A 16,421-nucleotide genomic window follows, 5' to 3' on the forward strand; every position below is an offset into this window, starting at 1 on the left:
TACCCGAAGTAATGAGGGCTAGATATAAGCAATTTGAGAATTTTTTTATTAATGGTTTTAACTATTTTAATCCACCTGGTACAACAATACTGGATTTTTCAAATGTTTAAAAAGCCGTTTTTTTTTGCCAACCGTGACACTGGACTTAACAAAGTTTTCGCTTTTAGATGGCGCCACTATATATAACGAAATGGCGTATTTATACGAGATCGAATCCGTCGTCCGGTGATTAATATTAGCGTAGGAATACATTTTAATAGGCATCGCCTTCTCTCGCTGAAGAAGTAGTCTGTCGTACAAGTCCTTGGGGAGCCAACGTAGAGGGGAAACGGGGTGCCGCTTGTATCGTAAATTTAGGCCGAAGCAGCAGCCTGTCGTCTGCAAAATGGACGATCCAGGAGGGGGGGAGCCAGTGCGCTCTCCCCTTGACCGCCTCCGACCCCCCCCTCTCCTTGGCAAGGCTGAGATTGTCCGTGTCATTTGACAGTGAGGGCCAAGGCGGACACAATGCTTTGTCCGCGAGTCGATTCAAAAGCATTCTAGACTGTCTGACACTGATTAACGAGTACGGCATTTATTATATAGATTTCTTTCCTTCCCCCTTTTTGCTTGCCCCCCCCCCCCCCCTGGTTTTTTTGGGCTATTTTTTCTTTGTGTTACTTAAGGCATCCCCTTTTTTATTTTTCGTTTGGTATTAAGGAAACTTTCGCGGAGGAATGCGCGCATGCAGATTAGATTATGTAAGGGGCTAGTTCGTGCGAGGGAAATGCTCCGTCGAAGATGCCGAGAAAAAGACACCGCATTTTTTTTGTTATTCCAGCCCGGGTCCGTATTTTATTACGTATTTACGAAGATTTTTTCGGTTTCTCAATATTAGGTCTAGTCACTCTCTTAAGTGAAGAATTTATAATTGCGCGACGTCTTCTTGGGCTTAAGATGAATTTCACCTTGATTTAATACGTGAAACTTTATAATTTTAATGAATTTAGTGTTGATTTAATTTAAGTCGCAATATTAATTAACGGAAAGCTTAATATTTTTAATGGATTTAGTATTGATTTAATTTAAGTCGCCATTTTAATTAACGTGAAACTTAATAATTTTAATGAATTTACTATTGATTTAATTTAGTCACAATTTTAATTAACGGAAAGCTTAATATTTTTAATGGATTTAGTATTGATTTAATTTAAGTCGCCATTTTAATTAACGTGAAACTTTATAATTTTAATGAATTTAGTATTGATTTAATTTAAGTCGCCATTTAAAATAACGTGAAACTTTTTAATTTTAACGAATTTAGTATTGATTTAATTTAAGTCGCCATTTTAAATAACGTGAAACTTCTTAATTTTAACGAATTTAGTATTGATTTAATTTAAGTCGCAATTTTAATTAACGTGAAACTTAATAATTTTAATGAATTTACTATTGATTTAATTTAGTCACAATTTTAATTAACGGAAAGCTTAATATTTTTAATGGATTTAGTATTGATTTAATTTAAGTCGCCATTTTAATTAACGTGAAACTTTATAATTTTAATGAATTTAGTATTGATTTAATTTAAGTCGCCATTTAAAATAACGTGAAACTTTTTAATTTTAACGAATTTAGTATTGATTTAATTTAAGTCGCCATTTTAAATAACGTGAAACTTCTTAATTTTAACGAATTTAGTATTGATTTAATTTAAGTCGCAATTTTAATTAACGTGAAACTTAATAATTTTAATGAATTTACTATTGATTTAATTTAGTCACAATTTTAATTAACGGAAAGCTTAATATTTTTAATGGATTTAGTATTGATTTAATTTAAGTCGCCATTTTAATTAACGTGAAATTTTATAATTTTAATGAATTTAGTATTGATTTAATTTAAGTCGCCATTTTAAATAACGTGAAACTTCTTAATTTTAACGAATTTAGTATTGATTTAATTTAAGTCGACATTTTAAATAACGTGAAACTTCTTAATTTTAACGAATTTAGTATTGATTTAATTTAAGTCGACATTTTAAATAACGTGAAACTTCTTAATTTTAACGAATTTAGTATTGATTTAATTTAAGTCGACATTTTAATTAACGTGAAATTTTATAATTTTAATGAATTTAGTATTGATTTAATTTAAGTCGCCATTTTAATTAACGTGAAACTTTATAATTTTAATGAATTTAGTATTGATTTAATTTAAGTCGCCATTTAAAATAACGTGAAACTTTTTAATTTTAACGAATTTAGTATTGATTTAATTTAAGTCGACATTTTAATTAACGTGAAATTTTATAATTTTAATGAATTTAGTATTGATTTAATTTAAGTCGCCATTTTAATTAACGTGAAACTTTATAATTTTAATGAATTTAGTATTGATTTAATTTAAGTCGCCATTTAAAATAACGTGAAACTTTTTAATTTTAACGAATTTAGTATTGATTTAATATAAGTCGCCATTTTAAATAACGTGAAACTTCTTAATTTTAACGAATTTAGTATTGATTTAATTTAAGTCGCAATTTTAATTAACGTGTTTGTTTTTTATTTTAACCTTATTTTTAAATTCAATTTTAATTAACGTGAAAGTTTTATTATTTTAAGTTCAATTTTAATTGACGTGAAAGTTTTATTATTATTTTAAGTTCAATTTTAATTAACGTGAAAGTTTTATTATTATTTTAAGTTCAATTTGAAATTAACGTGAAAGTTTTATTATTATTTTAAGTTCAATTTTAATTAACGTGAAAGTTTTATTATTATTTTAAGTTCAATTTTAATGAAAGTGAAAGTTTTTTATTATTTTAAGTTCAATTTTAATTAACGTGAAAGTTTTATTATTATTTTAAGTTCAATTTGATTACCGTGAAAGCTTTATTATTATTTTAAGTTCAATTTTAATTACCGTGAAAGTTTTTTATTATTTTAAGTTCAATTTTAATTAAAGTGAAAGTTTTTTTATTATTTTAAGTTCAATTTTAACTAACTTGAAATTTTTTAGTTAATTTTAATTAATGTAAGCTTTTTTTGAGTCACAATTTTAAGTAGCGTGAAAATGTTTAGTTAATTTTAATTTAAGCTTGATTTATTTTATGTCGCAATTCTACTAGTTTGTTATTTTAATTCATTTAAGCTTGATTTAATTTAAGTGGTAATTTTAAATCGCATGACAGTTTGTAATTATAATTTATAATTAGATCGTGATTTGGAAATTATTATAGCTCAATTTCAATGCGATATTTAGCATTTACTTAAATCTTAATTTGAAATTTATTTCAATTTAAACTTTAATAAGATACTTGAGATTTAAAATTAAGTATTGGTCTTGATTTTAATATTATTTAATTTAATTAGTGCCCTCTTTTATTTAATTATGGTTTAATTTGGATATTCTGTTGGAGAATCGTTATTGAAAATGAAATTTTTGTACGTATTGTGGGGGTTAAGTAGGCTGCGTGTAACTTGGCATTATTGGTAAGGGAAGGCAGAATGTAATGTCAGCGGCTTAAGATAACCTCTCTACTGGCTTTGTTGGTACTATCGGATGACGTTATTCTCGTCTTTGGCGTAATAGTTTTAGCGCAAATTAAACCAAATGGCTCCACCACTCTCTCTCTCTCTCTCTCTCTCTCTCTCTCACACACTGTGTGTGTGTTTTTCTTTTGACTTTATGTGAAGATGTATTTGTTTATTCTCGTGTTCATCGTCTTCTTGGCGCTGCTGTTTTTTATTGTTTTTAAGTTGCCTAAATATACTTGTTAAAAACGTAGTTGCGAGTAGCGTACACTCGGAGCAGCGTTGCCGAGATCTACGACAATTATCTTGCACGTCGATAATTTGTGATATATTTTTTGGCCGTACAATAATTATCGTGAAAGTTGATATTTTTGGGCCGTACGATAATTACCGTGAGCGTCAATAATTTAGAATATATCTTTGGACCGTACGATAATTATCGTGAAAGTCGATAATTTAGAAAATATTTTTGGGCCGTACTATAATAACCGTGCACGCCGATAATTTATAATATATTTTTGGGCCGTACGATAATAATCGTGCACGCCGATAATTTATAATACATTTTTGGACCGTACGATAATTATCGTGCACGTCGATAATTTATAGTATATTTTTGGGCCGTACTATAATAATCGTGCACGACGATAATTTATAATACATTTTTGGGCCGTACGATAATTATCGTGCACGTCGATAATTTATAATATATTTTTGGGCCGTACAATAATAATCGTGAAAGTCGATAATTTATAATATATTTTTGGGCCGTACGATAATTATCGTGCACGTCGATAATTTAGAATATATTTTTTGGCCGTATGATAATAATCGTGAACGTTTGATAATTTAGAATATATTTTTGGGCCGTACGATAAATCCATAGTTTAGAAAATATTTTTGGGCCGTACGATAATTGCCGTGAACTTCAATAATTCAATAATTTAAACCAATTCTTGGGCCGTTCGTACACGTCGATAGTATAGAACCCATTTTTTTACCGTACGATAATTTCAAAAACCATGCTATTTGGTACGCTGATTTTGATAATTCGCCGTAAGCATACGATCTGTACTATAATTTTCGAATTTAACGGCTAACAAGTTAAATATTTAACTTATATTTCAGTTGAGGGTTTTTCGAAAGACCAAACTTTATTTAAGCGTTTTTGATTTCTTATCAGTATAACTTCGATCAAGTTTAACGTCAATATAGCCCCAATTTTCAAGCGCGCGATAATTGTTTTCTGTAATCGATAATTTTCGGGCTTTGGGGCTATAATTAGATTTTCAGTATCTGGCAACACTGACCCGGGGAAATTTTATAACAAGTTTGGTGACTGTATGGTAAATCCGTAGAAAATTTAGGAGAGGAGTAGCAACTCGTTTCGGCTATTAACTTCATGTAGTGTTATGACTATTGAAAAGCATGCTAACCGGAAGTACTCCTTGCTTTAGAACCTCGAGGTACATTTTAAACTACAGTTACTATTCCTCTTTTACATTTTCGAGCTGATATAATACCACTTCCACACCAAGGAGCTCATAATGTTATACGCTGCCATAGAAATATTTTCCTCATAGAAACGCTAATAGTTCTTAAAAATTGAGTGATGCGACATCTGTTGTTAGTTCCTACAAACTTTCAAGGTGCATCGTAATTTAATATATAATTAAAAATATGAATATTTTATTAATTATTACGAAGTACGATATTTCAAGTTTAGATTAAATATCAAATAATTTTCGAATGGTTTCCAATAATTATATTATAAAGAACCCTAAAAGTTTACATAATAAGATAAAATAATAAAAAGTTTACAAATGATGTCGCCACCGAAATGTACGCACTGCCGTAACATGACGATTATTCTAATAAAAAGGTAGGTATACAACGTTATTTCGGGGTAGGTACATTTGTTCGAATTTCATTCGTCCGAACCGCCGAAATAACAAATGTTTCAATTGTTCGAATTGGACAACTTGTTTGTTTCATTCGTCCGAATCGGTAGCATCACTTGTCCGAATTCTGTCGCTAAATTAGTATTTCTTATTGCTGTTTTAGGTTAGGTTAGGCTCACGTTAATGTTACTATTTTCTTATATTAACAATATTTTAAAAAAAACTCATCCTATTCCTAATGTTCGAAAAAACGGACAAACGATTATTCGAACAAATGAAATTCGCCAGTAAAGTTAACATAAATTGAACGACTAAATCACCAACAAAAGTTGTGATAAATTTTTCGGGCAAATGAAATACGTTTTCGGACATACGCTCCTGTTTTCCGGCATTCGGACAAATGATCATTCGGACATTTGTACCACCGTTCGGACGAATGAAATTCGAACAAATGTACCCAAATCGTTATTTCAAGTGCACAAAAATATTTTTTAAAAACATGTAAATATTTACAACCCGACTAGTTTCGGACGTACTATTGGTCCCTGATGACGGACCAATAGTGCGTCCGAAACTAGTCAGGTTGAAAATATTTATGTTTTTAAATAAAATATTTTTGTGCACTTGAAATAACGTTGTATTTATTTTATTAGTATATTTCCGCAAGTTAAAGCTAAAAATGTTAACCCGTTATAAAATATTATTATTTTTACGAGTCAGATTGCGTATAAATAGTCTAAAATCAGATGAAGGAAAATTGGATAAATATTGTTTGAGAAATGAATTAGGTACACTCCATTGGTTAATGAACTGTCGGCTAACCTTCGTACGGTCAATGCAGCAACCGTTTTAAAGACAATTCCTGACGAAGAGTTAGAAACGATCTAAACACATTGTTGATTCTGAGTGTGGGCGGAGGGTTCGATTAAGTGATTTTAAAACAAGCGAATTTATGACAATGGACAACAAACAATAATAACGGCGTCACGTACAATCAGATATCTCCGTATCGAAACATGACCGGAACTACCTTTAACGTTTTCTCCCAAACGGTAAGCCTTGGGTTCGTATTCACCAGAATTAAGGAGGGGGGATAAAAAAGAGTGAGGGGGCGGAAATTGCGAACGGGGGAGGAAAAGGGGAAGAGGTGGCCACGGAAAGTGGATTAATGACAAAAGGGGGATAAACCATCGTGGAAACCGGGTGGAAGCCAAATCCAGGAAGAAATGCAAATTTTGAAGGAAATTAGCTTTGGGAGCCCCCCCTCCGGGGCGCGCGGTAGAGGTACTCGACCAAATATGAATGCTAAAGCTGTGACGCGTCGTATTAATTTATTCCTCCTGGCTTTTTGTTTTCTAATTAGTGTGGGAGTTTTAAGAAATCTCTTCGTACAACGAGAGAGGGGGAGGGAAAATAAACCTTGCATATTTTATTTTTTGTCTTTCGTGGCTTATATACACTTTCCCTCTCTTGAAATCTTGACGAGTTATTCGCCATAAATGGGGATATGTTTTAGTTAATTTAGGTTAAGGAATATCGTGGTTTTGGAAATGTGAGAAAGTTGAAACATCTAGAGTTTCGAAGGGGTGGGTGTTTTTTTTTTTGGAATCTATTAATTATTTCGAGGGTAATCTTCTTCGTGAGTTTCCAGCGGTTCTGACAGAAGTTTATTTTTCTGGATGAGATGGGGTTTTAAAAGGTTATTCGTGTTCTCGGTTGACTGGAGATAACGCAAACTTTACCGCTTTTTTAATTCAAAACTCCACTGTCGACTTAAGCGCTTCGTATAATTTTATTTGGTGAGTAATTGAGTAATAATAATTTCGCTTCCCTTCGGGAATAAATTAGCTAATTTGAATATGGTATCCTTTAATATTATAATTGTTGAACCGTGTTATAACGCCACACACGAGACAATGACAAATCGTTTAGGAAAATGCAAAATTATCAACAAAAATAAACAATTACCCAAATTTTAAATTCCCATCAAACTCAATGTAATCAAAACTAAATTTTAATAATAAAATTGATTTATTTCGTACAAATAAACGGTATAATTTGAATTGACACTAACAAATATTTGATATTAATTTTATTAATGGAACTGTTTTTTAGTTTTTCATTCATAATTTTTTTTCGATCAAAAAACATTACGTCATCATGTCAACCATAGTTTTACACTATATTTATGGAATTATTTTTTAAATGAACCAGAAGCTTATATATGCAAATGTTTATTATCCTGACGTTATATATGCAAATTAATGTATATTCTCCTGAAGTTATATATACATATGTATATTCTCCTGAAGTTATATATACATATGTATATTCTCCTGAAGTTATATATACATATGTATATTCTCCTGAAGTTATATATACATATGTATATTCTCCTGAAGTTATATATACATATGTATATTCTCCTGACGTTATATATGCATCTATATTCTCCTGACGTTATATATGCATATATATTCTCCTGACGTTATATATGCGTATGTATATTCTCCTGACGTTATATACGCGTATGTATATTCTCTTGACGTTATATATGCAAATGTACATTCTACTGACGTTATATATGCAAATGTATATTCTCTATATTCTCCTGACGTTATATATGCAAATGTATATTCTCTATATTATCCTGACGTTATATATTCATATCTATATTCTCCTGACGTTATATATTCATATCTATATTCTCCTGACGTTATATATTCATATGTATATTCTCCTGACGTTATATATGCATATGTATATTCTCCTGACGTTATATATGCATATGTATATTCTCCTGACGTTATATATGCATATGTATATTCTCCGGACGTTATATATGCATATGTATATTCTCCTGACGTTATGTATGCATATGTATATTCTCCTGACGTTATATATGCATATAAAGCCATATATATTCTCCTGACGTTATATATGCAAATATATATTCTCCTGACGTTATATATGCATATTTATATTCTCCTGACGTTATATATGCATATTTATATTCTCCTGACGTTATATATGCATATTTATATTCTCCTGACGTTATATATGCAAATGTATATTCTCCTGACGTCATGTATGCAAATGTATATTCTCCTGACGTTATATAATCTCCCACAACACATATAGTCAACGGTCATTTTTTTTTAATTACAGGCATAGCTCAATAAATTTCTAAATTAGACGACACGTGATATAATGGGCATCAAATGGCTCTCAAATAAAATGTTTAATAACTGGTCGGCGGGTTAATCGCATCAAATATCGATAAATCATTAGAATCGACAAGTATGTATTTGAATATTTGCGCGCTAATATTAGTTTCGTTTTTTTACGGTGGGGTATCGTCTCGCGGAGGAAGAGGGGAAGCAATTGCGTAACAGGTTATTGAACCACGCGCGGCCAGTCTCCGCCTCCCGTGTGCCGCCATCTGATGGCTAAGGCGAGAAACCGCAAATTACTTTTTATTTCTACAAACCGAAACGTTCAATTATTCGTAATTTTAATACCCCCCAGCTCTCATTCGTCTTAGAACCTAAAGGCCATGTAATTAAAGGAAACCGATAAAAAATAAAACCGAAACGAAAAATGTGGACGAATATTAGCTTGTACATCATTTATATTTTCTGTTTGAAGACATTTCGTAATTACGATGGTTTTCGGTTGATTTGAACACAGACCATCGATTGCAAGAAGGACTCGCATCAACCTCGAAAAAAAGGGTTTCTTTAAAGTGACACGGCTTTTTTGCAGCAAATAGTGTGTGAAAATTTGTTATTTTACGAAATTAAAAAAAAGGCCTTTAAAACTGCAACAACAATTTTTTTATCGCGCTTGCTCGTTTATACCTTTAAAACTGCCTCTATTTGCCGTGAGATGGCTAGCTTTTAAAATCCCGTATCACATTCGAGACATCAAATTTTTATAATTTACTACCAGCGATACATGTCCGTCTTGGGGTAGGTGATCTGGGATTTGAATGAGAGTATTTTTAATTTTAATGGAGTTTAAATTCCATATTTAAGCCGAATTATCTAATTTCGCATTTTTGTCGCAAGATTTATTTTTTTACCGATAAATTTATATTTTACAAAGCAAATCGTAGCACGTGTACGCAGACGATTTTTCCGTTCAGTTCATTCAGGGTTAAAAGGTCAGGGAATTTTCAGCATTTGTAAAAAGGCGGGGGAAAATCAGGCAATTAAATTTTATCTTAACACTTTTTGAAGCTAATTTTACTCTAGATCTATGACAAATTCTGTGATTATTATTATTAATGGACTTAAATTTATTAAGTACTGATTAGAGTCAAATATAAAGTTCATTATTATTCTAATTTTGGGCCTTAAAAAGTCAGGGAAATCTCTTAAAATTGTCATGGAAAACAGGGAATAGTCAGGAAATTTGAATCTGAAAATATTTTGGCAACCTTGTCGTTTTAACGGCACTTGTACATAAAATACGATATAATTAACTGAAAAGTCCGCTTATTGTACAATAAAAGGGTTTATTAATAACTTGACTAGTTTCGCCAACCGTTCGGGGGCTTCATCAGGTACAATAATTGAACTTTTAATTTCATTTTATCATAGTTCATATTTTCCTCAAATATGAAAAATAGTTTAATTTTTATTTTTTTTACGTTTTTTTTAATTGGTCTGTTTTATATTTGCCAATTAAAATACTATAGCATTGATTGAAAACGTAATGCACTTAATTTATATATATTTATGTTGGAATTTTATTAATAATGTAGGTTATATTTTGAGATTAGTTTAATTACTTAAAAATTACTATAGTGGACGATAATTGGGAAATTGGATCGTATCTGGTCGATATGTGAAAAATTGAACCGTAGCTGGTCGATAAGTGAGAAATTGGACCGTAGCTGGTCGATATTTGGAGAATTGAATCGTAGCTGGTCGATATTTGGAGAATTGAATCGTAGCTGGTCGATATTTGGAGAATTGAATCGTAGCTGGTCGATATTTGGAGAATTGAATCGTAGCTGGTCGATATTTGGAAAATTGGATCGTAGCTGGTCGATATTTGGAGAATTGAATCGTAGCTGGTCGATATTTGGAGAATTGAATCGTAGCTGGTCGATATTTGGAGAATTGAATCGTAGCTGGTCGATATTTGGAAAATTGAATCGTAGCTGGTCGATATTTGGAAAATTGAATCGTAGCTGGTCGATATGTGAAAAATTGAATGGTAGCCGATCGATATTTGGAGAATTGAATCGTAGCTGGTCGATATGTGAAAAATTGGACCGTAGCTGGTCGATAAGTGAGAAATTGGACCGTAGCTGGTCGATATTTGGAGAATTGAATCGTAGCTGGTCGATATTTGGAGAATTGAATCGTAGCTGGTCGATATTTGGAGAATTGAATCGTAGCTGGTCGATATTTGGAGAATTGAATCGTAGCTGGTCGATATTTGGAGAATTGAATCGTAGCTGGTCGATATTTGGAGAATTGAATCGTAGCTGGTCGATATTTGGAAAATTGAATCGTAGCTGGTCGATATTTGGACAGAAAATACTTCTTTCGTAGCCTACGCGTGAACTTTGGCACCTAAAAGTATAACGTTGGAAAATTCCGCGTGTAAGCGACTTTACTTAAAAATTGGCCGAGAAAATGCCAGACATATTTCGGAAACTAAAGTTTGAGAACTCGCCACTGGAGGGCGCCACTGTTTCGAGGTGGCCATTTTTGAAAAGTCAACTTGGTAATTAAATAAAATAATCTTTATAATTTGAGTGAAAGGGAGAGGAAATCTTACGAACTTCGTCTTAGAGGTGGGTCGGGGTTAGGTCGGGTTTGGGTTTGGGTTGGGGGCTAATGGACAGAAGTGTACGGAAGTGAAGTGGGCTTATCTGGGCGCTAATATTTGGCTCCCAAAATTTTAATTCTAAAATTCTAAACCATTAAAAGTATTTGGGCAAATCCCTTCCGAGAAATAAACGACGAATATTCGGTTACAAAAGGAGTCGGTAGCCTCCACGCCAAAGCGTACTAGCTTTGTCCGGCGGTCGAGTGTAATAATGACCAACTATGTTAATGAACAATATAATGTTTTAATAATGAACTGAAATTCCATTGTAGATTTCGGGCGGGTACCCGAACCATATACAGGTATAATTATGAATTTTTCCGCCGCTCGGCGAATTGTTCTCGAGGAGGGGTCGTCCCGTCAGGCCCAGTCGTTCCACCCAACTCGCCCATTATTATACAACTAGAACGTAACCAAAGCTAGACTGGACCAAATATTATTATTTACCCGTTGCCCCCCCCCCCCCCCCGCAAAGGATTGTACCATTTAAGACCTGTTGCATTAAGAGAGGTACCACCATTGTACCTCGCCATCAGGGCCTGATTTACAATAAGGCACATAAGACACAGGGCCTTGGGTCTACGAATGAGATATTAAAATAAGAACACGAAATTCCCTCCATTCAAATTTTAATTAAATCCTTATTTTGCAGCTTAATAGTAAGTTTATTTCTCATTTTTCCATTTTGATAATAAATATCCCACTTGACAATTTTTGGAAGTAGCTTTTCTCCATTTGTCTAATTAATATTCCACTCACAAATCGTTATTGCGAATATCTCCAATTTTCTATACCGTTTTAAAGAAAACTATTTTTTATTTTACCGTAATCACTGAAGGTCCTTTAGATTGCATGAAATTGGAATTTAGTTTTTGTTTTGAGAACCATCTTCGCCGATAACAAACAATTCTAATTTTATCTTACTAATTATTCCCTCAATTTCGACACATTTCTATGTTATAAACAACAATACATCATTTGTGAACTTACAATTAGTTAATTCGCGATATTAATTTTCATATTGATGACCTCCAATCAGGTCTCTATTTGTATACTTTTTTGATCAAGGGCAGCTTACAACGCTATAGTTTTTAATTAGTTCACAAAGTCTGTTGTAGTAATTAAACGTTACGTACGTTTTCGCGATCAAAAAAATTAACCATCAAGTCAGTTTTTAGGATAATTTTATTTAAATAAATATCTCATTTTGTTTTCCCTATTTAGTTCCTTTTTTCCAATTTTTTTGATTGTAAGCGTATAAAGTCATTGACTGAATCTTGATACAAATCAAGTGACTTTTTTTAAATTATTGATTTAAGTTACACAATGTATATCAATGGATTATTAAATTTTTTTAAAAATTATAATCTGATCCAATTAAAATATTAAATAGTAATAAATTTAATTAAGATTTAATTTAATTCAAGATAAGCTAACTGATAAAAGTAAAATATCCGTTAATTATATAGGAATAGTTATTGTCTAAAAACCATTAAATTTAATAAAATCAAAAAAATTCGATTTAAATAAAACAAATCTTATTATTTGATTTTGATTAAAACAAATCATATAAGTGTCAACCGAGCTTTTTTTAGTTAGTTTCAGATTTTTTCAAGCGGGATTTTCCCGTTAAGAAATATATTAATTGACTTTACATTTGGTATTAACGAAACAGACTTCCGATTAATAAATAAATTGTAAATCGAATATTCGAAATTAGGAAACAATTCTATTAAAACCAAATAAGAAAAATATGGTTGTTTACTATTGGACCGAATCCCGTTTGACCGAATCCCATTGAACCGAAAAGTATTTTCGTTTATAGCCCAACATGGCGGGATTCAGTTGAATGGGAAATTTAAATCTGGTTCGTTTTCACTTCGGGTAGGTTAGGTTAGGTTGGGTAGGGTTAGGTAAGGTAAGGTTGGGTTAGGTTAGGTAAGGTTGGGTTAGGTTAGGTAAGGTTGGGTTAGGTTAGGTTAGGTTGGGTTGGGTTAGATATGGTAGGCAACTATTTCACGTCGGGTCTTATCAAGATTATTTTCCGAAATTAAACCCGGAAAATATCAAATTTCAAGGGAAAAAGGTCTAAAAATACACGTCGGTACGAAATAATAAATATTTAAGACATAGTTTAGTCCAAATTAGAAATACTATCGTCACGTAACCTACGATATATAAATATGTATCACTAACGGTATATTGAATGAAAAACGCGCAAAACGCGGTTTTCGGTCGATTGGAATTCGGTTGAATGGTACATTCGGACGAATGGGATTTCGGTCCAATGGTCTGCAATCGAAAAATATAAGTACTGCTATTATAACCATCTTTAATATATTAACCACAATTAAAAATACGATTTAAAAAATAGATTCGACTAAACTATTAGTAATCAATATCGAAATGTCGTTATTTTGACGTAACAATCTGCTGGAACAAATCCGCGAATCACTGTTCGCAATTCCATTGACAACGTCAAATTATTTTCCCTTATAATTGAAATGTATAATTAAACCAGCAAACTGTACCTCCACGCGCCTTACTCCACATTGCCAACCAACTTAATATCCGCATACATTACGCTATCATTATTAACTGGCTTTTTTCTTGTTTCATTCCCACAGAATTCAATCAGGCACAACCTGTCACTGAATAAATGCTTTCGGAAGGTCCCCCGAGCCAAAGACGATCCGGGAAAGGTGAATATTTTTCTTACCTTTATTTTTTTTCATCAATATCTGCATTTTTTTATTTTTGAATATATTTTTTTTTGAACCGCAACTTAAGAACCCTCTAATTTATCGGCACTTAAGTGGTAGACGCGCTAAACGGTCGTCTCGGAATTTAAATGGTAGTGTTATGAGTTTTTTCAACTTGGGAGTGCAGCGTTGCCGAAGGGTTGATAGCCTAAGAACGTCGCTTTTCTTATCTCATTTTGTATCGAAGATGATAAATCTCTCTTTTTCAATCGAGGTGCTATTTTTTATTATTAATTATTAATTATCTATGGTCTGACTTTTAATGTAAATTACGAATTCTTAATGAAAATAAATATAGGCTCTTCAGATTCGACTATAATTAAACTTCTGTCATTTTTGACTGATATCCCTATATTATTAATTAATAATTATATAATAATTATATTATTTTTATTAATACCGATTTTCCTTTAAATTTTTGTATCGGCTAAAATTTTACTGACATTTTTTTTTAATTAATGATGTTCGTTTAATTCTGTTTGAAATTTTCGCCGTTATTTCGTGATAGATCCGTGTTATTTAATTCTATATTGTCCTTTCAATCCGTTTGAGGTAAATCCCAAAACCGAAAATATTGACTGTTATCTTTCAAAGAGGACGTTCCCGCGGGACAGAGTCGCCATCTATGTATCCAAGGAGAAACTAATTTATTCGCTCGTATACCGCTATTTTTTTCACCCGATTAATATATTAACAACTTGTAAGATTCTAGATTTTAGCCTGGGAATTAAGAGGCAAAAATTATAATTAGTTTCCCTACTTAGTTAAATATTCTGTTTGCCGAAATAGTCGGGGTGAGGGGAGTTAATTAGTAAATTGGTTATTAATTAGGCCTTTGTCGGCTAATTTGGGAGGCGGATCTCTTTTAAAATTCTTATTACGCGTAACGACCGCGTTGAGCTGGTTATAGCTCATTAATTCTAAGGTTAAACTAATAAACTATTTAAACACGTGCCCGAAAATTAGTTAATTTATTTAAACGCTTTAGGCAGAGCACCGGGAGAACAATGAAGTTATGGTTTGCGAAATTTGCCGCCGCTTGAATTATAAATTTAGACAAATCGAAACTAAGACCCCTTCCGCGTTTTGATCTCGGGTACATCTCAATGGCGAAATAATTAATTATTTAAACTTTTAATTCCCCGTTACTTAAAGCCACGCTTTAGAGGTAATTAACAAATCCGTCCGCTCATTTGATTCATTAAATTTTCCAATATATCCATTTCCAACCTCGAGTTATTCACTTCGCTGATATTTCCGGTTTTACGAATGCGGTGGTCTTAATATTTGAAGCCGTGTCTTACAATATTCACTCTCTCTTAATACGTTATGTTTCAAACTAGCGTACGCTTAGTACATGTTTTTAGGTTAGCCGTGTTTAGAGGTCGGCGTTTGAATAAGAAATTATACGATGGTTTATATTTACCCATAACCGAGAATTATTCAGAAATATTCGAAAAAATGATTAATTTTGCATGTAAAATCATTGTTTAATCGTATAATTTATTCGTATAAACCAAATAATACTAATTTTAATGATTAATTGAAATTTTTGCGGTTAATTTATTTGTTCCGCCGACCTCTAGCCGTGTTTTAAAAATTAAAACGTTCAGACCACTAATGTGTATTTTTGATGAATTTATAATCATACAAAACAACATAAGTATCATAAAATCAAAATATGACACTTCCTATTGTTTTAATGCTAATTTCATGACCGAACCTTTTTTGACACTGGCAAGCTTCAACCTGGACTGGCACTCGAACAGAGTAGCTTTTAGTCGTCCTTGGTAGTATAATATTTCACTTCTGGCATATTTAGACACTAGGGGGCTCTGTGCTGAGAACTAAACCATGATTGCGCAATAGCTCTGTCAATTGGGAAAAAAAATAAATGAACTTATTTTCATAGTAATTTTTATTATGTTACTTATGATAATAGTAATGATGCATAATGATAATGAGGGTCGTCGCAATCGGGGGGGGGGGGGGGGCAGAGGTGGCTAAAGCACACCCCGCAAATTTTCAGTTCGATTTTATAGTAAGCCTAATTAATTTTTCTAAAAATATCAGCCTGATTTTAGAAAACGTAGTTACAATTCTCAATAGTCATTGCATTGTTGCATTGATAACGAAATTTACGACGATCTATCGACATCTTCATATTCTATACTTAAAAAAATAAGTTTAAAAAAACTTGTAGCAGTGGAGGAAAAAAGCTGCGTTTTCACTCCTACAAGTTTTCTCTACACGTTTACGAATAAATATTTCTAAATTTAAATTAATAATTTGCCAGTTTAAATAACATTACCGTCATCTATTGGTTACCAAAATGTAGCACTGAATAAGGCAGCGCGTTCTTAAAATTAGTCTCGCGCAAAAGTACCATATTGGCC

At 32.1% G+C, this 16,421-nt stretch overlaps 1 protein-coding gene across 1 annotated transcript in view; it reads left to right on the forward strand.

Moving 5' to 3' along the window:
- LOC149923635 (uncharacterized) overlaps positions 1–16,421 on the forward strand; it is a 150,567-nt gene that overhangs the window by 121,378 nt on the left and 12,768 nt on the right. Inside the window, exon 2 of the mRNA XM_090161012.1 lies at positions 13,891–13,965. Within this exon, the coding sequence (XP_090017138.1) occupies positions 13,891–13,965 (75 nt within the window). The remainder of the gene's footprint in view (positions 1–13,890; positions 13,966–16,421) is intronic.

This window comes from Leiobunum rupestre, chromosome 10 (assembly GCF_980474605.1).
Source record: "Leiobunum rupestre chromosome 10, qqLeiRupe1.1.hap1, whole genome shotgun sequence".
In the NCBI taxonomy this organism is placed as follows: Eukaryota; Metazoa; Arthropoda; class Arachnida; order Opiliones; family Sclerosomatidae; genus Leiobunum; species Leiobunum rupestre.